This window comes from Penicillium samsonianum, assembly GCF_028829775.1.
Source record: "Penicillium samsonianum strain IBT 33392 chromosome Unknown utg000004l_segment0_segment0, whole genome shotgun sequence".
NCBI lineage: Eukaryota > Fungi > Ascomycota > Eurotiomycetes > Eurotiales > Aspergillaceae > Penicillium > Penicillium samsonianum.
The window spans coordinates 4688219-4708529 of NW_026643262.1; the positions used below are offsets into that span (position 1 = coordinate 4688219).

Below are 20311 nucleotides of genomic sequence, written 5' to 3' on the forward strand. Positions count from 1 at the left end.
AGAAGACCAATCTCCTCAGCCGGGGTTTCCCTCGATCGTGCACGCCCCGTTGGAGATGGACAACGGCGCGGGAGAGACGAGATCCTATTACATATCCCGAGTCCACGCGATCTAGACAAATTCTCCTCTCGTTCTCGTCTCCTCCGTACGCCGTACTTCGTACAATATAGAGGCGCTACTGTCGATCTATTGCAGATGGCTTGCGATAATCACTCGGACAACCCTGTCGGCCTTCCCGTCCCTTGTACTTTGTATACTTTAACCAAAGGTGCCCGGCGCTTTACGCGGTAGGCGTGCCGTTCACTATGTGAGCCAATTGCGGGCATCTGAACGAAAGGAAAATATGGAGATCCCGAGTCTGGCCATGATAATATATCAAATAAATATCACCTTCCATTCTAGAACTGAGCTCCGTAGGAGCTATTGGTTCTCGCGCAAAAAGATAAAGAGGAAAGACACCATAATCCCGCTTTCTCTCGCCCGCTGTCGTCACTCTGGATCCTCCTGTCTCATCTCGTCCATATCACCTAAAGGAATAGCTTGAAAGACAGATAGCTCTTGGGGCCAAACTCTTTCGGGAAGCCGGCCGCGAGTGGAGTCTGAAATCCGCAACTGGCCCCTATTCGATGCAACGCCTGCGCTACGTCCTCCTGCAGCCCCGTGCGAGGGCGACAGAAAAAAAAGCAACAAAGGAAAAAAAATAATGAAAAATGAAAGAGAAAAAAAAGTCCAATTGAGTTACGATCATTCCGGGGGATTCTCGCCGTTTAGCCTTTCAGAATAAAGCCACGTCAGCCAAGCCCGGCTGGCAGCAGTGCACGATCCTGGGAAAGGACTATCCTCAGCGCCGCCGAGGTCACTGGAAGTCACTGGACCTAATTTTCTTTGATGGATCAGATATTTGGACCAGAATATCGGGCCATTGTTCTGATTAAAAAAAATTCTGTCGGGCCCACGACCTTTCATAATCTCCAAAACCGAGGCGCATAAGTGGAGAGCTCTCTTCGACCCCAATCGAATATGGAAAAATGGCTCGAAGGGGGCAATCGAAGCACCGAGGATTATGAAATTTTTACTTTCAGGGCCGCTTTTCTGTTTTTCCCCCACGCTGCGACCCGTGGATCATGCTGTGGGACAATCCCCGTTTCCGTTGTCGTAGGTAGATTATACTACGGAGTACAACTTACTTACACGTGCACAATATCAATATCATGTCCTGGAGTTGATAATCAATATTTGGAGAATTTGGTATGTTGGACCGTCGGTGTCATTATTGCTGATCCTTTTGACTCCGTATATTGTACTCCGTACGGATAGTTCCAATAATAAAACAGACGTAATAACAGTCGGGGATTCACGGTATGCCCGTATGTGGCTGCAATTTGCAATTTGGGGGGGGGGGGGGGGGGCTGGGAATATCCATGTTTCACGATCGCTCATCCATCGGTTGCTACACAATTACCCAAGAACAACACCTACAACTATCATTGTAATCCGTAGTCCGTATACACTCTAATCTATATTCCTCGGTCGGACATGTGCTCTACATCTAGCCGCCAGGATCCCACTACACGTGAAGCACGATAAGACGTACACCGGGAGAGGATCGGACATTCCTCGCAATGTCGGGCGATCGCGCCGCTGATGCCGTCTGGTTTGGAGGGGCTGATCTGGGGAAGCACGGCGGGATCAATTCAGTGTGCTGACGGCGAGAAGCACGGGCTTTTCCGATCGCGTTGTCTTTTCTCCTGCGTCATGCAACAAAATGCCTCAAAAATCACTTTCTCCCGAGTAGATGATTGCCACGCCGGATCGAATCGGGCAACTGGAAAATTTGAGACTTCATTGTTAACAATTCCAAAGAACGGTGAGCACGGTGAAGCCGTACGCCGATATGTAAACTGCTGCGTGCAGAGTAAACTGGAGGCTGGCCCTAACGAGGTTTCGGTGCCGAGTGATCATCTCCATTTGGAGCATTTCTCGGAGTGGACCCAGCAGCCTCGGTGCGTGTGGTTATAGATTTAGGGTGTTCTGGACGTCTTCTAGAAGGCTTCCTTGGACGTAACCGTACCATGGATGCAATGCAGGTTACTGCAGGGCGTTGAACGGGAATGGGTTTTTTTTTTTTTTTTTTTCCCTCCTTACCTTCTTTATCCTTTTTAATCGACGGATGTCGGCACAACATGAATTAATGTTCATAACATCCATGGATGATAAGAATAACAGTATCACGTCATGACTCTTATCATGCCGCTTTCGCTATGCCTTTGTTGGACTAACCCAATGTTCTTATTATTACACATACATTGAAAATACGCAAAGCAAATTGAAATTTCCCATTCGGGTTAAGCCCGAGCAGCAAGATTGCCCCAGTCCTCCACCAATCACAGTCCCTAGAAACAGCTGACTCAGTTAATTACCACGCCAGGTTCGGGTGAATTTCCGAGTGAAATTCGTACTTGTAAATTACACCCGGCTTCGACATGCCGTTTTGTATATAGCCCTAAAGAAAAAGGAATATTGTAGAAGTCTCCTACGGAGTATAATGTCACCATGTGATGATGAGGACACCAACTCAATCTCCCCGTCTAAATCATCTAAATCCAGATCCTGAATCCACTTTATTTCCATTGGCATTACTTTATCTGCGTCTACTGGCCAGGTATCGACCAAATAACCTAGCACGGTCTTGGCTTTCGCCTCGCAGCCGTGTACCTACAGTAGCGCGAGTAGTGCGATGGGGACATAGCTCCGTCCATCAATCAGAATTCCCCAAATACGCTTGCAAGAGCTCTAACCATCTGAATCAAACCCTCACCGGTGGGCGGGCCCACAGAATGATCGCCCGCCTGCCAAATCGTTCCTTGATTACGGAGTATACCTTACCACATACGGTGTATAATAGTACGCCTAGCTTCGCGTACCTTGTACGGTCAGACTGGTCTCCGTGGAGTTTTGCCGATCTCAGATCGTGAGGCATTTTCCGTCGCTTTCTAGCTCATTTCACTCTCACACCGACAAGGGTTCACATTATTATGTTCTTGTTGACTAAACTGCCAACAGTCCGCGGAGGTCCCGTCCTTCGTCTGACAGCGCTACTTGGATCAATTTGTCACTTCGCCCAATGCGTGCTGTGCATTGCTTGAATAAATATATCGAGGAAACCAAAGTACCACCGTAACTGTTATTAGCCAAAGCCCGGTTCGCCAAGCCATCCCAGCTTTGGTCACCCCAGGATTTGACTGCCCATGGAGAAATAAAGGCCGAGGAGAAATTGGAAAAAAAAGGAAAAAAAAGCGGGTTGAATATAGCGCAAGTCTAGTACCATGTACCCAGGTACCGTGCACGGGTGTTACCTCACCCAAAGGCCTATTTAGGAATAGCGCCATATGGTTCCCGCACCTGCAGGAGAGCTTTAAGTCTTTTGAAACGAGGAATATGTATCTCTACCCGTGTTTGACGCATGGAAATTGAAGCCTAGATGCAATGTAAAAATATCCCTCTCTTTACAAAGTCTATTGTACGGAGTAATCTCCAGAGTCGGCGGCTATCGGGGAGACATGACTGTACCTTTCCCGGGGTGTGGGATGGTCATAGCTTGAGAATGATTATCACCGGGGCATTCTCTTTGATCTCCAGGGCTCTAGCTACGTAGGTAGTACTCCGTATTATTCCAATTGAACAGCCCATTCGAACCCTATGGAATCAATAACGAATACTCCATACGTACCTCGGACCAGCCCCGCGTGTCTGTGCTTTCCAGCCTACTGCCCATTCAGACAGGAATGGCTCTACATTACCTTAAGCAGGTAAGACCCCGAATATTGAGGTTTCTAGTTCAAGGTACATAATTGGACCAGCGACTAAGAATTATGTCGGTCCCCTCTCGGTCTTGGCTGTGTTGTCTGGTTTCTTGCCGAGGTGCAGACTCGGCCAGTGTCGGTGATCCCGCGTCGAACGAAACTCCGACCCCGACTCGGGCAACGCGGCACGCGGGAATTCGGCACGTCACAGTTTCGGTTTTTGAGATTGTGTGCGTCTGAGCTGTGCTCTACTACTTTGTAGGCTTACATATCGAATTTTAATTGCTTGCCAACTCTTCCTTGTTGATTCGTTTGTGGTTCACATCTTCCAAGGATATTCATCTTCATTTTTCCGCGTACACCGGGTAAATTGTCCTTTCCTTTGTTTACTCATCATTAATTCATGGATGAATCAATTCCTGCACGCCACCAAGTAATAGTCGTAAAATTCGTTGACCGAATCAGCCCTATTCACAAACCTTGGAAGCTGAATTGAGTACACAGCTATTTTCCAGTTGATCGTGTGCATAGTACGGAGTATATCGTATGTCGAGATCGTATGCTATGTTACACCTTTCTCTTGGCTGCATACAAACCCTGTGTCGATCAGATCCTCGTAATCACCTACGGACACGGCCCCAATACGCACAGTCCGCCGAAACGAAACAAACAATGGTCAACATCCTGGATCGACTCCCCGTCTCTAGCTTGGAAGTTTAACACTTTGGTCGAAATAACTGCAAATCTGAATCTTTTAAACGGTGTTTAAGATTGACCATGCAGATTGCACGGAGAAATATACTATACCGGGTAGCTTGTTTAATCACGCACAAATCTTTCTATTTACAAATTTTTCCAGGATAGCAATAGCAATGATGACATACATTATACTCCGTAGCTACCATGCGATACTCAAAAAAGCAATGAATAAACAAACACCCAGACCATCCACGAGTACAAAGGCGACTCACGCCACCTCGAATAATAATCCAGAGCCCATAAGAGACCAGATCACCCCCAAGACAGACCGCATGCTTGATAGTCTTCTCCTTTCGGTTGTGATCGACAGGAGAACAAACACCCCACACTCGCCGACACGAACCCTCACAACTGGCAAGTGGTATTTCGGGGAATCATGCAAAGGGATATTTTCCGCACTTGCTACTGGCCCGCATATGGGCGGTTGCACATCATTATTTGCTAGGATTGGCGTGACTTGAATCCGGTGTCGGGAAGGGTTTGTGCTATCTATCTAACTACATTAGATGGGAAAATAACAAATTAGTGTAAAGACATGCGCATGCGGTCACTTTGTTATTCTTCCCCCTGTGACGCAAGGCAAGTATGCACGTACAACATACGACATAGTTACATAACTGTCCTAATCATTACCCTGTTTAGTATGGCTCCGGGGTAATACACCTAGTCGAGTAGTTCGTAGCATAGTGCGTACCGTGCAAGTGACGTGATGGGTAGGGTAGGTATCCCGAACTACCCTGTGCGTGAAACCAGTTCAGTCTACAATGCACACGCTCCCATTCTCCCCGTGCTGCAGCGACGATGTACTCAGTAATTGTATGTACGGAGTATTGATCTTCCTCTTGGCTTTGTTATATCGATACAATATTGAAACACACAGCGCGGACTGCTTCGACAGACCGAATTAAACGTTACAGTATTGCGTCTTGGACTGGATGTCACTGCCCCTCGGGCACAAGTGATCGGCGGTGTTCACGATACCCGCTGGCTTTCTCCAGGATCGGAGGCTATGATGATGAGTATGACGAATTGGATGAAGTTTAGTCGTTGCTATTTACTTTCTGTCACTATTGTTAGAAGAAGATATGAGCCTGCCTGCTAGGCTACGATATATCTCTCTCTTTGTATGCACATGTCGGCAGATCTGCATAGCCACCGCTACACTCCCCGGTCAATGCCGAATATCAATCTGTGCCGGTGCCTGATGTAAATCTCGGGGGCGGAGTCGAAGCTGCATAATATAGCTCAAACACCGTTTCAGTGTGGTGTTCCGTGTCTTACGGGTACTTGTCCTGGGATACCTTGTCCGGACATGCCAAGCAAGACAGGGATAGATTCGTGGGGATGCTGGGGGATCGACATGCTGCCTGGCGTGCAGTGTGTTATTATTGTCTATAGATAGCATTCGTCGCGGTGAGTGGACAAATAACATCGTGATGGCACCAATGTGGGATTAAACTCTATGATCGACGAGAGACAGGCAAAAGCCAAGATCCAACAACAGAAACGGGAGAGCAATTACCCTCGAGTTTCACTACTTCGTTTCACTAGAGTTTCTTGGCTAAGCTGTATCGACACTGGGCATTGCCCATTTATGAGAGTCTGAGGTCAGAACGGGATGTATGATCGACTTGTATCCTTGTTCTCATTGTCTTGGACTATCAATAGTCCGATGGGAATCGGAGTCTCGATGACCTGCATCGTCAAATACGACCTACCCCATAAGGGAAGAGTATACGGAGTGCTTCCGTATGTTTCATAGTATAGATCACACCTAGGCATGTGTTCAAATAGCACCAAGAGAAGAGAAACTAGCGACCAGGAACCATGGACAAGTCTCAAAAATCAATGCGCGCAAATAATCCCGAGGGTTGCGTCTCATCCCTGTCTCCTCTCGACAATCAATCTTGGCGCCCAAAAAAGAAGACCGACGCTATTCAAATATAGTCTTGGCATGTTTCTACAATATTACTTTGTATACGAAGTAAGATGCGATAAAGTCATTCAATGATGTCAATTGTCTCTTGCTTATCGCCTCAAACACCATGCTAGGAATTTCCCCCCTCCCTTGATCTGCTGATCGCCCTCATCTTGTACATGTCCACCGACGCCAAGCCACGCCGTGCATCCCTTCCTCCCGCATTATCGTCTTGGCGAGCATTTGGCCTCTGACCAACCCCTTTTTTTCTAGTCGGCGTGAGGTCATGGATTCGCGCTTCGGTGATCGTGGGGCGGGGTGGAGAGGAGAGGGAGTCAACAAGCGCAAGGGTGATTGTTGGTAATGCTTGTTGTGCTTGCATCTTGGCGGGGGCAGTGTGCATGCTTGTACTTTGCACTCCGCATGGAGTAGAGTACGGAGTACTCCATACAGAGTAATGCACATCAGTATGTAGCAATGTGAAATCTAGGGACGTGCTTCTTATCGGAGGTGTCGCCTGTGAGGGGTGTGGCACTATCAGGGGCACATTTACATTTGTTCATGTCGATATGCCAATGCTTGGGCTTACTCTGTCGCTGAGGGATTTTCTTTGGCCAAGACGGGACTGACTGTTTTGTTGATATCTATATGCTGCATCTCAAAGATTCGGTAGATATTTACTACCAAGGGATCTTGGCTGTAAAACGATGCACAACGGAGAGGTGGAAAATTAGTCCTGCTGACCTCGGGCGTCCTTGGGTGTAGTTGCTGCACTGTTGGTTACACTGTATCGTATCTGTATCTTGTCGCTGGTGATGTGCTTTTTGTCTTATCTGGACGTGTGTACAGAACTAGGTGTGCATGGAAATGGTTGAGAATAAGTTTGTAAGATCTAATCAATTAAAGCTGTACTTGATAGAGGTTACATCTACTCTGCATGGTTTATAGAACATATATATATTGAAAATGCATCAACAGATGCGAGGTATTATATAACTTGCAGCCATTTTAAACAACCGGGCCCAAATGCAATGAAAAGAAATACATGTTGTTGGCCGACAATTGCTGTTGGATGTAAATATATATCAGGTTCGATTCTTCAACCACAGACCTCATGCGGTTCTGAATTTCTCGAATTTTTATTTGATTCAAAATAAATTGCAATTGTTATTCCGACATATATAATATCCAGGACTTGCCATAGAAGCTGTCGCTACAACCAGGCCTCAGAAGCATCAATGCCTACGCCGCTTGTCTGTATGTGTCTCAACTGGCCAGTATCATTAGCATTAGAATTGTTACGCTTACTATTATAAGTCTAGAAATAGCCAACTGCACCCATCTCGCATTCTTCCGATCGCAAGAAAATGCAGCAAGGAGATAGAGTGATATCAGGAATCGGAATCCGATCAACAGAACAAGTTATGCCGAGCCGATAACGAGATAGCCCCTTGATGAGACTCGTTGCTCCGAGCAACCCATGCCATGCGGCTTCGCATCAAGACCCTGCGTCCACGTGGAGAATGAGCCTGTAAGGAACAGCTTCTTCAACTAGTATTGATGTTTCAGATGAAACCAATAAAACAGAAATCAGAATGTGATTCTTGATCCTACGGTGCAGGGCACCAATGACCCGGGCATGTGTTTCTCAATCGCAAACTTGGCCCGCCAGCCCGAACAGTGACCCGGCATGAGCACAGCAGGATCGAGCCGTTTGAGATCGGCTACTGTGATTTGGATTTGATCTGCGTCGCTTGAGGCGAGATGGAATCCACCAACAACGGCATGAACAGGTACCGATCCACCCGTGAGCTCGACGGCGTGCTTGGTGGTGTTGACTACGCCAGCGTGGCTACATCCAGTGAAAACAACAAGTCCCTTTCCTGAAGAACATGTTAGTTCAATAAGCTTGTGGGCGGGTTTTAGGATGCAAATACCCTTGAGATTGCAGATGAGAGAACGCTCATCAACGATGATTTCGTCAGAGAACCAGTCATTCTCATCAGGGTCATATTGCACTGCATTCTTCAGACCTGTCTCGTACGGCGTCACTCGTGGAATCTCCCCAGAGATAAGAAAGAAGTCATCAAGTACGGTGTGTGGCTCGCTCCGCTTGTCGACCACCGCACCTGCACTTCCAATCTCCTCAAAGGTAGGGTCAGCCTCGAGTGAAATGATATGCTCGGGCAGAGCAAACCCCCTATAGGCCGGTCGGTCTGGGTGCAAGTCCGCGACGAGGTCCTCAGAGCGGCTCTCGGCTCGTTTGGCATCGTTTATCATGCGGATTGCCTGCAGAAGACCACCTACGCGTATGTCAGAACAGCCGAAGAGAATATGCGCCAATGTATCCTTTTTTGCTCGGAATCACGAACCGGAGTGGTCTCGATGCCAATGCGATAGATGAATCACTTCCACGGAGGAGAGATTTGGTTGCAGCCGTTTCACGTTTCTCTCCCAAGCCTCCTCTTCAGGACCTGCATCGAAGAGAATAGCGTGCTTCTTATCACCTTTTGTGGCAGTCTATAATAGGCTTAATACGAAACCGCATTCAAGAGACGAATGGTAGAACATCGCCTTACCACCAGAATCGACAAGCCATGTGCTGCGCAGCAGACATCTGCCAGCCTTAATTCCTTGCAGGCTTCCCCGCGGTCTGTTAGTGTATGCTTTGAGCCCATGGCAATCGACCCCAGATTCCCCGAGATTTGGACGGTATCCGGGGCTGGGGGCGAGAGCGGATCCAGCTCATTGTCGATGATAACAATGGCTTCGAGAGAGTCTACCTCTTGCAGGTTTATGGGCATTTCCACAGAGTCGTCACTATATTTATAGTTAGAGGCTTTCAGGGCTTGAGTAGGGGGATATAAGATATACCTGAAAGGATCATGGCTAATATCCAAATCCATTTGTAGATTTAATATGAATGTCTGTGAATGTCTGTGAATGTCTGTGAATGTCAAATGTCAGAAGTTCCGAGTTCTCCACAAATGCGGGGGAAATCAGCTTTCACTTCTCTCCCCTGAAACTGCAAGAAGATCTCGGTTGATCTGGATCTTCTCTTCCTCATCCTCTCGTCCTCTCTATCTCACATAATGCGTTTTTTCCTCGACCGCCTCTTCCTCGTCCTCGTCCTGCTCTTCTCCCCCGTCACAGCCCTCGGCACATCATGCTTCAAAGTCGTCTCCGCGCTGGTTAGCCGACCAGGCCACCTCTTCGATAAATTCCAGAGTGAAATCTGCGACTTTGGATGCCAGCCGACCGTCCCGCACTGGGATCTATGGACGCGCAATAACACCTTCGTCCCCGCCGTTCGCAGCCTGGTTCAGCGCATGAATGTACCCCACAAGGAAGAAGCTCTCCTGAAAATGGGCGATGATGTTGCGCTCAACATCAAGGAAAGCTGTGGACCAATGCTGGGTGGCGGAGTACATATCTGCTCTGATTCGGAGACTCTGGCTGGGTTTGGCAACTGCTTCAAGCGCAATTTCCTCAAGGCTTCGATCAAACATCTTCCTGCTTTGATCCCAATGGCTTCCGAGGAATCGTGTAAAGAGCAACTTAGGTTCTTGGAGAGTGATGAACTGTGGGATACTACGATTCCTCAGAATATGAGGGATTATGCGAAAGTGTGTGACACTTTGGGGCCTAATGACCATGATGAATTATGATTTATATCTGGATTTAACTGTAAATAGTGCTATACATGTAATTAATATCACATAACTATATACCGACTTCACTTTATATCACGGAAATGGGATAGTAACAGTGTATGTTGTAGGCAACAATGGCATCGCTGAATTCCTCCGACGCCGACTCCGCGCGGAGCTTCCGCGGATGACGACAGGCCGAACATCTCCAGGGCTTACTTGACACTTAAAACCTGACACTACTCACCACTTTGCCTTCATCTCAGATCACACTCGATTTGATTGCCAACACCGCAATGCAGTGATTAGGCATCCGCCTCTCCACAACTTCATATGGCGCACGCGATGTTCCCCCGCTGTCTGCGGCCCACCATCATCCGTCCGTCAATATGGCGGCCGCACCGTTATGCCCACTCAAGCCAATTCCAACCCTTCGTACCACCGTCACCAAGTTCCCTAGGGAAACCCACAGAAGCAAAGACCTACAAACGAACCATCAAATGGTTACGCCGAATCATCTACGTCTCACTAGCAACGGGCGTCGCCTACGGCATCGACAGCCAGTTCTACGCATCCTCGCTGACCCGAACAGCCCGGACTTTTTCTCTCGGTCTCTTCGTCGCTCTCGACTACAAAATCAACTTCCGCCCACACCCGCCACTGGCCAGTTCTATTGCTGCCGTGCACGCCCGCAACGCAGAGCGGTTGTCGGATCTACTGAGGCAAAATGGCGGTCTCTACCTGAAGATAGGCCAGGCGATTGCGATGCAATCTGCCATCCTGCCCCCTGAGTTCCAGCATATGTTCTCCCGCATGTTTGACGATGCGCCTCAGAATGACTGGAAGGATATCGAGAAGGTCATCCGTGAGGATTTTGGCAAGTCGCCGGAGGAGGTATTCGGCATCTCGTTTACGGGAGCACCCGACAAGGGCGTGATGGAGCGAAGAGCCCGAGCCAGTGCAAGTGTTGCCCAGGTCCACTGGGCTCGCCTGCAGGATGGGACGGAGGTCGCGATCAAGATTCAAAAGCGGGAGATCGTGCAGCAATTGGCATGGGATCTCTGGGCTTTCAAGTGAGTTTGTCCGAGTCCGAGCCGCGAGAGGAAGTTATGCTAACACTGAATCAAATAGAGTCGTGACCTTTATCTACAGCAAGATCTTCGACATCCCTTTCTACAGCCTTGTTCCCTATATCAGTGAGAGACTATCGCTCGAAACAGACTTCGTAAATGAAGCAGATAACTCGGAGAACATGGCCAAGCTAGTGGCCGCTGAACCCCGTCTGCGCGATCGCGTGTATATTCCTCGTGTATACCGCGAACTGAGCTCGAAGCGCGTCATGACTGCCGAATGGGTAGAAGGCGTACGGCTCTGGGACAAAGACGCCATCACGCGGCCCTGGCGCGGCGGCTGGCGCCAGGGAAGTCCAGGCTGTCACGGTACACCGCTCGACCAGCCGCAGGCGGATTCTGCGGATCGAAACCCGCGCGCATCAATCACCAAGCCGGAGCGCGATTACTGGCGAGGCCGCAACAACCGTGGCGGACTGGGACTTTCACTTAAGGACGTGATGACGACTATGGTAGACCTATTCTCTGCCCAGATGTTCCTGTGGGGATACGTCCACTGCGACCCGCACCCGGGCAACATCTTCATCCGCCGCAAGCCGTCCGGAGAGCCAGAGCTGGTTCTAATCGACCACGGCCTGTACATCCACATGGAACCTGGATTCCGACACCAATACGCGCGGTTCTGGAAAGCCCTCCTCACCTTCGACAATCGCACGCTGGGCGAGATTGTTAAGGGCTGGGGCGTGAACAACCCAGATTTCTTCGCATCAGCAACATTGATGCGTCCCTACAGTGGCGGGGACATGTCCACACAGCGCGGTCTCAATGGACTAAGCAAGTCGGAGCGTGCAGAGCGACACTACGAGATGCAACAGGCGATGCGCAAGGCGATCCGCGATATGCTAGGCGATGAAACCAAGTGGCCTCGGGAGTTGATCTTCATCGGTCGCAATCTGCGAATCGTCCAAGGGAATAACCAGTTCCTGGGCTCGCCGGTGAACCGAGTTAAGATTACTGGTATCTGGGCTTCGCGTGCGCTTATCGAGTCGCCGGATCTGCCGCTGGCCGAGAAGATCCGGAACGTCGGTCGCCATTTTATCTTCCGTGTCGTGCTGTTTAGTACTGATATCTTCTTCTATTTCACCAAGGTGCGCCAGTTCTTGCATCTGGGTGGTGGGATGGAGGATGAGCTCGAGGCTCAGATGCAGAATATGGCCAAGGATTTGGGGGTTGAGCTTAACCATAGCATCTTCGAGGGATAGACTGCCCTCGGTCTTATAGAATAATGTGGATGGTAGAGGGGAGGTATAGAATAAGTGTATTCTACCATCTGGACTTATCTAGAAAATCTCCCAGATAATGACACTCTCCTTATGATTGGCACAACCTCCCGTGCTATATCTTGGCTGTTGGTGATATATATATCGTTCTACCCCGTCCCATCCTTCGCATCAAAATCCACATAAATCCCCTCTCCACGATCACCCCCAGATCCTATCAAATCCCCCAACCTCCCAAGCCTAGCAAGATACGCAGCGCCCGTATCCGCCCAAACCTGATACTCACAAACCGCCAACCTCCCCGTCTCCGCAGACCCAGACCCAGACCCAGACCCACCACCATCAACGGCAAGCTTAAGACGATAAACGAACGTCTCATCCCACGCCTGCCGCGTCTCCTTCCATACGAACGTCGCCTTCCCGCGCAGCGAAACAGCCATGCAGCTCGCATCAACCACCCAGGTCTCCTCGGGTTCAAAAACCATGCTTTTGATAGAGAGCAGGGAGGAGATGAGCTCGAAGTAAGCTGCTATTCCATCTTGGCCGGTGAATGGCCGGCCGAGGAATGGGGCTAGTTGCGGGAGACCGTGTTCGTGGACTAGTGGTTCTGGGAAGGTTGTGAAGGCTGAGAGGAGGTCGTTGGGGTTGGTTGGGGTTGGGTTTGTTAGGGCTGTGAAGAGGGCGTGGATTGGTTTTAGGAGGTCTGCGCGTGTGGTCATGTTGGGGATTTTGGTGGTTATGGTGATGTAGATGTGCTATTGGAGGGATATTGGTGCTCCAGGACTATGGATGCGGGTTTGATATCCTTCAATCGTGCCCAAGTGGTGGAAGTGGTGACATAAATATGACGTGTTTGTTGATAACTATCTACTGTTTACATGCATGGATGTAGTAGTATCAAAACAACCATGTATAAGCGAGTGAGTTGGGATCAATCATTGGGATATCTGAATTTTGGTAGATAGTTCACGACGGTTTTCCATCCATTTGCCCAGATGAGCTTCGCTCCCGAAAGGGAAACAGATGTAGAGGAAGACATAAATCAAAGGCCCACAGTAGAACTCCAGCGTCGGCTTCCATAGCATGAGCTTGATAGAAAGAATTGAGAAAAAGAAAAGGAAAAATAGAAAGCAAGAAACACCGAGTCCCAAAGAATAATACATTTCCGCTCCCGCAGCTGTCTCGGACGTCCCTCGAGCTTACTGTCGCCAGGACTTGCCGCAGTTCAGACACGTACAGAACAGGGTCATCGGTTCATCAGCCGCACGAGTCTGAGCCTCGGTGTAGGTAACCTTGCGCTGGCCACACTTGCCGCACTGCAAACTCTTACTGATACTGCGTTCCTGCTGCGCAACCATAGCCTTGTCCATATTCTCCTTCTGAATCTTGGCGTCTGCCTCACGCTGCTCAACAGAGCGCAGCTCGTCGTGCGTCATGCGCACAAATCGCTCAGCGGTAATCTCTCCCTCGACAACGCGCACTCGCAGCTTCGGGTTGGACTTGTTCTTCAGGTTCTGGAAAAGACTGCGGATCTTCGTGCGGTATTCCTCCTTCGTCTCCGGTCCTAGGTACTTGTAGGCGGAAATCTCCACTGCAATAGCGCGCGATAGAACGACCTTCGGAGGCTCGGTCGACCCAACACACAGTCCATCGTACATCAGTCCTGTGCAGCTGTCACGCACTCGGTTCCCGGTATGATTGATCTCCGCTCCATCAGCCTTCCAGGTTCGCTTGTCCGGAGGAACAGATAGCTTCGACGCCTTGTCCGAGGGTGTAGCAGCGGCTGGGGTGGAAACTCCTGTACCATTTTGCGCTGGTCGCGGAGAGCCGCTCGAGCCACGACTGGCTGCTGTTCCACCGCCCTGCTTCTGCTTGTTCACCTCGGTCCGCCACTTGGAGACAATCTCGCTGGAGAGCCGTGCGACTTCTGGAGTCTTGCTTTGCTTGAACTTGTTGACGATGATTCCGATGCGCGTCTGTCGGAGGAGGTCTTCGGTTGCCCGGACCCCGGTTTGGATGTCCTTCAGGAGGCTCAGAATCACAGCTGAAGACTCGTTAGATGTCGCGGCCTTGCCCAAGGCCTTGGCCTTAGCTTCGATCTCTTTGGCGTCCATCGCCATGTTGTGCGGGGTAGAGGGATATCGCGATCAGAGTGCTTGACTAGGTCAATGGAGGACCGGGTAAGAAAGTTTCAGCAGACCTATAAGCCACAAACGGTCAGCATGTCATCTCAAAAGCATAGAGTGCAGGGTCTTTATAAGCCCCGGATGCCGGCGCAATCTGCAGAACTACGGCAAGCACAATTGTTTCTTTGGGATCACGGATCATGGAGCACACATGCTCTCAACAGATGTCACACGAAACATGGCTCCTGAAATACCCCGCCATAGAGATTCATGCGGGAGATGGTGGTACGCTGTTAATTTGCACGTGTCCACCTTCTCCCTCATTTGCTCTCGGAAACTCGACAAAAACAAACACAGAAACTTGGAAACAATGACAAGAGACCTGTTATACACATTGCGCCAGAAAAAATAATGGGTAACTGTGTAGAAGCAAGATGTAGTGAGGGGTGTTTTGCGCGGGCACTCACCTGGGGATATTTCACGGTCGCGTCACCGGTATAGTGTTGCAAGATGGGACCTGTAAAGAAAACAAAGAGCGGAAAGGCGACGGCAACGGAAGCGCCAGGAGTGACAGGTATGGTAGATGGAATATGTCAACGGCGACGAGGTAAAGGGAATTTGATGAGCTGCGATGTCCGAGGTTTGCGCCAAGCCTTGGTTTCCATTTTCGGAAATCCTTTTTCTTTCAATTTATATGCAGCTTTTGTATACACACCTACTTCTTTATTTTTCTAAATTTATGATCATTCGAGTGGTACTGCTTATCCAGATATGTATTCCATCTATATGGTGGTGTATCCTCTGAAGAAAACACAGGGGGTCCATGGCTATGCAAACAGAATATGGATCAAAGCAAAGGGAATTATGTGCAGCTAGGGTTTCATCATTGTAGGTTGGGGGTATAACAAATGGGGTCTTTTTGAAGGTAAAGCGTAAGCGTCGTCAGTCAGATCCTCATACCCGAAGCTTGTGAGTGGCCGTGGACACAGAAAGGGACCATGGATGGCCAGGAGGACACCAATTAAGCCGGCGCGGGTTTCTCAGCCATTGGTGATATCAACGTGGCATTGGATCCATGATTCGTCCGTGATGAAAGGCAGGTACTGATGGAAGTGACAATTGTCCAACAGCTCCAGAGGTTTAGATAGCCGTCTTGCCCAGAACATCGGCCAGGTCATCGACATCCCTGTCATCTCTCTGAGCAACCTTCTCTTCCTCGGCAAGTTCGGCATCCCTGAGGTCTTTCTCAGCCTTGGCCTCTTCCTCCTCTTCCTCTTCTCCTTCTTCCTCTTCTTCTTCCGAATCCTCCTCCTCGAGTTCATCCAACTCATCAACACCCCAAGTATCCTCGGGGTCCTCGTCGGTACCATGCTCCTCCTGTCGAGCCTCCAAAAGCTCACGCAGGTCAACGATGTTAGGGTCATCCTCGGAGAAGATGTTTCCATTAAGCTCGATACGACGGAGGCTGGGAAGCGCGGTCTTGGCTGCGTGGGTGAAGCTCTTGACTGCCTCGGCCTTCATCTCGTTGTACTGCAGACGCAGGGTCTGGAGCTTCTGGTTCTTGTTCGCAGCCAAAGCCTGGGCAACCTTCACACCGCCGCGGGCAGAGAGCAGACAGTCGCCGACACCAAGCTCGCGCAGAGACGGCCAGCCAGACAAGACGTTTGACAGGGCAGTGGAGCCCACATTGGTGAAAGTGTTGTCCTGCAGATCCAGAACCTCCAGGGATTGTGCGTGGTAGAGACCCTGGGTCAACAAGTGGGAGATACCCTCCGATCGGATGCCGTTCTGTGTCATCTTAACCGACTTCAGGCCGGCGGCGTGGGCCTTGTAGGCCCGAGCCCATGCCTCCATACTGCCGTTCTCCAAGCGGTTTCGTCCGCAGACAACACTCTCCAGAAGCGCAACCTCCTCGCCGCAGTTGCGAGCTTCCTCCTTGCGCTCAGCTAGCTTTGACAGCGCATCGGCGACCTGAGATCCGGCAGCAGGGCCGAGTCCATTGTTGTTAAGAATGAGGTGGCGGAGGGGCACGTGGCGCGAGAGGAATTCGATAAGCGGGGCCTGAGTTCTGAGACCGAAAGCATTGTCGTTAAGGTTCACGGTGTGGACGGTCGAGATCTTGAGGATGGCGTTCAGGAGCGAGTTCAAAGCAGTGGGGATTTCCGTCAGAAGACGACCGGTGAAGATGTCGTCGAGGTAGGCAGCTTCGAGGCACTTTTGGGTCTGCAGGACCTCGGCCAGGCGCTTGGAGGCGTCAATGCCCAGGGTGTTTCCACCGAGACGGATTTCAGTGTAGTCGGTGTTGTCAATCAAGGGCTGAATGTGCGCATTCATGTCCTCTGCGCTGTCGAGCTTGAGGACTTTGCCCTCGAGGGAGAAGACCTTGGGAGGGGCCATGGCGGGGTAGTTGTTGAAGTGGGATATTGAGATAAGAAAAAGAAATAAAATAGGATAAGCGTGAGGTCAATGGCAGACAATATCCCAGCAATGAGGAGACCCAAGTAGACCCAAGGATAGAAAGAAAAAACCGAAACAAGTCTGTAGTGTAGCAGAAAAGGAGGCGACCCCGGAGAGGCAAGTTTGTTGATAACAAAAAAAATAATAACTACGGCGGAACATACGGACCAGTTGCGCTACACTCGCCATTAATAATGTCCGATGGTGTCAGGTCACTTGTAAGCACTTTCAAGGGTGCTCCAACGTTTTCACTTTTTGTCTTTCGTTTACTTAAAATATTCATCAAGAAAATCTACATATCCATCACAATGTCCTGGCTCTTCGGTTCCTCAAATGGTAAATACCAATGTCTCTTTCCGCTTTCCCGGGCCGAGTACTTGCGCAATGCGCCAGTCATACATATCAGAGAAGACCTTGACCCTCGCTTACACAATGCTTTACAGAGAAAAGCGCCGCTGCCCCCGAGCAAGCACCCGCTCAGCCCGCCCAGTCCGAGAAGCCCAAGGTATGACCCGATACTGCCGGACCAACAAGCGCAAGCGATTGACTCTGCCTTAATTCTAGCCCTGCTGCGTCTGCAAACCCGAGAAGACCGCTCGCGATGACTGCATGCTCTTCTCCAAGTCAGACAACCCTGAGCAGGAGTGCAAGGCCACGATCGAGCAGTACAAGACTTGCATGGCCGGGTTTGGCTTCAAGGTCTAGACTCAATCTCTGATTCAATGGCCTCGGCTGTACTATCACTATACAACATTGTATCATAGCATTCATTGGCGGGAGTTTCTTGTTTTCTTTGGATATCGTCTGTTTTTAGGACATCTTTGCTCGTTTGTTACATATTGAAATCTAGAGTCTGGCACCCCAGATGATCGGGAAGAGTTCCCCAATACAACGTCTCACCTCTTAAAGAACGAACTTCAAATCGAATCAATCATATTAATGAAATAAGCTAGCAGCTCTACTGCCTCATTTTGGATAATCACATAATATGGGGTATCACTGAAAATCATACAGCCATCCACCTAGGCAAACAATCACTGCTTCTTTTTCTGGCTTTCCTCCTCGGTCGCCTGCCGACTGATCTGGCGACATTGGGTATATAGTTTCCACATACACCACAGATAGGCAATTCCGAAGCCACCAGCTCCGATCAGGGCATTCAAGACCACCCAAAGATCTGGCTTTCCGGGCGGCGGAGGAACAAATGCCTCAAGGATATGCCAGGCAATCATGGCCAAATAGAAACCAAAGTGTAGGAGAGTTGTAAGAGTGCTGGGCTCGAAGTGGGCATTGGAGTCTTCCGGGGATGGCCGACTTCGGTAGGTCTCGAAAGAAGTAGGAGGCAAGCCAAGAAGATAGGCCCAAAGCAAAGTCATAACTATGTAAGGAACGCGGAGCTCATCCCGCTTAAGGAGGGGGTACATGGTCCACGAGCCAAGCACGTTGGCCCAGCCCACCCAGGCGCGTGTTTCTTTGCTCAGTCCACCGTTACCAGCAAGTAGCAGGGTCATTGGTAGCAGAGGCAGCAACACACTCTTTTCATGGACCTGGAAAGAGAACAAGAAAAATCCCCAGGAGACGGCAGATAGAGCGGGAAGGAGAAGCGAGGCTCGGGGGTGGCGGAAGATGATAGCACAGGGAACAATGATTGACGCCAATGTGGCACCGAGCGATGCTCGCTGCAACAACGTAGCATCGAAGCGAGTGAGCTTGTAGAAAGTGTGAATGGCGCACCAAGCGTTGGCAACTTTGTCTTCGAAGAGCCCACGTGCAAAGGGGAACACCCGATGAATGATCTGCGTTAGTTGGAACAATAGCCCGTATGTAACAGAGTTCTTGTCCATCTGGATAGGAAGTGCCTGCAACATAGGCGGCACCGGAGAAGAGGCAAATGCCTTTCGAGCTTCGGCATTGGAGGCACCAACCATAAGAGGGGCCAACAGCAAAGCAAAAGTAGCTAATGTGATGAGGGCTATGCTCACGAGGCGGGGGATATTAATCCGAGGGAATGTGCAGACACCGAGAAGATAGGCGAACATGACAGGTGCATAGTACAACGCCATCTGTTTGAAACCCAGTGCACCAACGAAGAAAATGCAAGCCCAGAGCATACGCCCTGCCAGGATAGCGTCTAAGCTCGCAACGACCAACCCCAGCATGACTGTGTTATATTGGAAATGGCCATGGTCGATGAGGATGTTCGCTGGCTGAAGGAGGACTGCCACGAGAGCAATCGAGGCAGACCATGCATGAACACCCTGCATCCGGGTGTAGCGGCGGAGGAAATTGACCACGGCCGGGATGAACACGAAGTATTCTGATGCAACGACGGTGGCGCGCATGTATACTTTCAAACGGGGGTCCTCGAAACCTCGGGAGGCGTCCAGGGCGAACCAGTTCGGATCAAAAACGGAGCCACTAGACAGGCCGACAGGTCAGCAGGAGACCATGGGAATTCCACAACGAATAGCAGGAGGAGTATATACATCTTTCCGAGTAGCCAGCTGTGATATGCGGTCAATGGTGGATAATCGAGACCCCAGTATTGCAGATCGTATGTGTACCACTTCGCCAAAGGCAGATGTGTGGTAATTTCCATCCAATGGCGTTGCGCCTCAAAATCACCGTGCATCGGGGGAATCTGGAAGCCTAGAAGGTGTTAACTGTTGTATTCAACTCCAAAGAGAGACAATGTCGCATACCAGAGTAACCCCATAAGCTCACAGCCCATCGGAACAGGCCAACGGCCATGAGGACAAGTGGGAGAATCAGCCATTGAGACACACCGGCGCGAGCAGCCCACAGAAATGAGACCAGTGGAAATGCTGGAGATTGCTTCCCCTCGCCTAGATCCAAGATCAGGTTATTGTTGGAGCCGGGGGAGATCGCACCCTTTCTCTTCTTGCGGGGTCGGTGCGAGGAGGGTGTCGGAGGGGCCATCACGATAAAGGCCAAATGGGAACTGAGCTTCCCATTGACTATCGAGCTAAATAAAAGTCGAACAGTGTCTGAACGAGTAGAGTAATAGCAGAGGAATTGACGTAGTAGGTACACCGTAGACAAAAGTAGAAGACACCGCCAAGTGACATGCGATTATGAGTCGTCGACAGCCACTACACAGGTACCCACATTGTCCTAGGACTAAGTTCCTGCTCTAACCTTTCTAGGAAAGCGGAAATGTTCTGCCAGCCTCCGATTTTTTTTTTCAGAAAATTTTCCTTATCAGAGCTGATGGTCCCCCAGCTCTT

At 50.0% G+C, this 20311-nt stretch overlaps 8 protein-coding genes across 8 annotated transcripts; 3 read left to right on the forward strand and 5 right to left on the reverse strand.

The window, feature by feature from the left end:
* Positions 1-7706: 7706 nt before the first annotated feature.
* Positions 7707-9386, reverse strand: N7471_008728 (MBL fold metallo-hydrolase; the record flags this gene model as incomplete). The annotated part of the gene is made up of 4 exons (XM_057281447.1): positions 7707-8363; positions 8418-8783; positions 8853-9000; positions 9060-9386. 4 exons carry the CDS (start codon positions 9384-9386, stop codon positions 8071-8073), a joined length of 1134 nt encoding a protein of 377 aa, XP_057135707.1. The 3' UTR covers positions 7707-8070.
* Positions 9387-9572: 186 nt separating this feature from the next.
* On the forward strand, positions 9573-10148 carry N7471_008729 (uncharacterized protein; the record flags this gene model as incomplete). The annotated part of the gene is made up of 1 exon (XM_057281448.1): positions 9573-10148. The coding sequence occupies one exon, from the start codon at positions 9573-9575 to the stop codon at positions 10146-10148; it is 576 nt and encodes a 191-aa protein (XP_057135708.1).
* A 315-nt stretch (positions 10149-10463) lies between these two features.
* Positions 10464-12462, forward strand: N7471_008730 (ABC1 kinase family protein; the record flags this gene model as incomplete). The annotated part of the gene is made up of 2 exons (XM_057281449.1): positions 10464-11203; positions 11262-12462. The coding sequence occupies 2 exons, from the start codon at positions 10464-10466 to the stop codon at positions 12460-12462; spliced, it is 1941 nt and encodes a 646-aa protein (XP_057135709.1).
* Positions 12463-12629: 167 nt separating this feature from the next.
* Positions 12630-13199, reverse strand: N7471_008731 (uncharacterized protein; the record flags this gene model as incomplete). Its single annotated transcript, XM_057281450.1, has 1 exon — positions 12630-13199. One exon carries the CDS (start codon positions 13197-13199, stop codon positions 12630-12632), a length of 570 nt encoding a protein of 189 aa, XP_057135710.1.
* A 480-nt stretch (positions 13200-13679) lies between these two features.
* Positions 13680-14600, reverse strand: N7471_008732 (transcription elongation factor DST1; the record flags this gene model as incomplete). The annotated part of the gene is made up of 1 exon (XM_057281451.1): positions 13680-14600. The coding sequence occupies one exon, from the start codon at positions 14598-14600 to the stop codon at positions 13680-13682; it is 921 nt and encodes a 306-aa protein (XP_057135711.1).
* Positions 14601-15746: 1146 nt separating this feature from the next.
* On the reverse strand, positions 15747-17003 carry N7471_008733 (GTPase-activating protein RNA1; the record flags this gene model as incomplete). Its single annotated transcript, XM_057281452.1, has 1 exon — positions 15747-17003. The coding sequence occupies one exon, from the start codon at positions 17001-17003 to the stop codon at positions 15747-15749; it is 1257 nt and encodes a 418-aa protein (XP_057135712.1).
* Positions 17004-17371: 368 nt separating this feature from the next.
* N7471_008734 (copper metallochaperone COX17) lies at positions 17372-17768 on the forward strand (the record flags this gene model as incomplete). Its single annotated transcript, XM_057281453.1, has 3 exons — positions 17372-17399; positions 17507-17568; positions 17628-17768. The coding sequence occupies 3 exons, from the start codon at positions 17372-17374 to the stop codon at positions 17766-17768; spliced, it is 231 nt and encodes a 76-aa protein (XP_057135713.1).
* A 329-nt stretch (positions 17769-18097) lies between these two features.
* On the reverse strand, positions 18098-20152 carry N7471_008735 (dolichyl-P-Glc:Man(9)GlcNAc(2)-PP-dolichol alpha-1,3-glucosyltransferase ALG6; the record flags this gene model as incomplete). Its single annotated transcript, XM_057281454.1, is given in 4 exon segments — positions 18098-19481; positions 19550-19712; positions 19766-20049; positions 20067-20152. 4 exon segments carry the CDS (start codon positions 20150-20152, stop codon positions 18098-18100), a joined length of 1917 nt encoding a protein of 638 aa, XP_057135714.1.
* Positions 20153-20311: the final 159 nt, after the last annotated feature.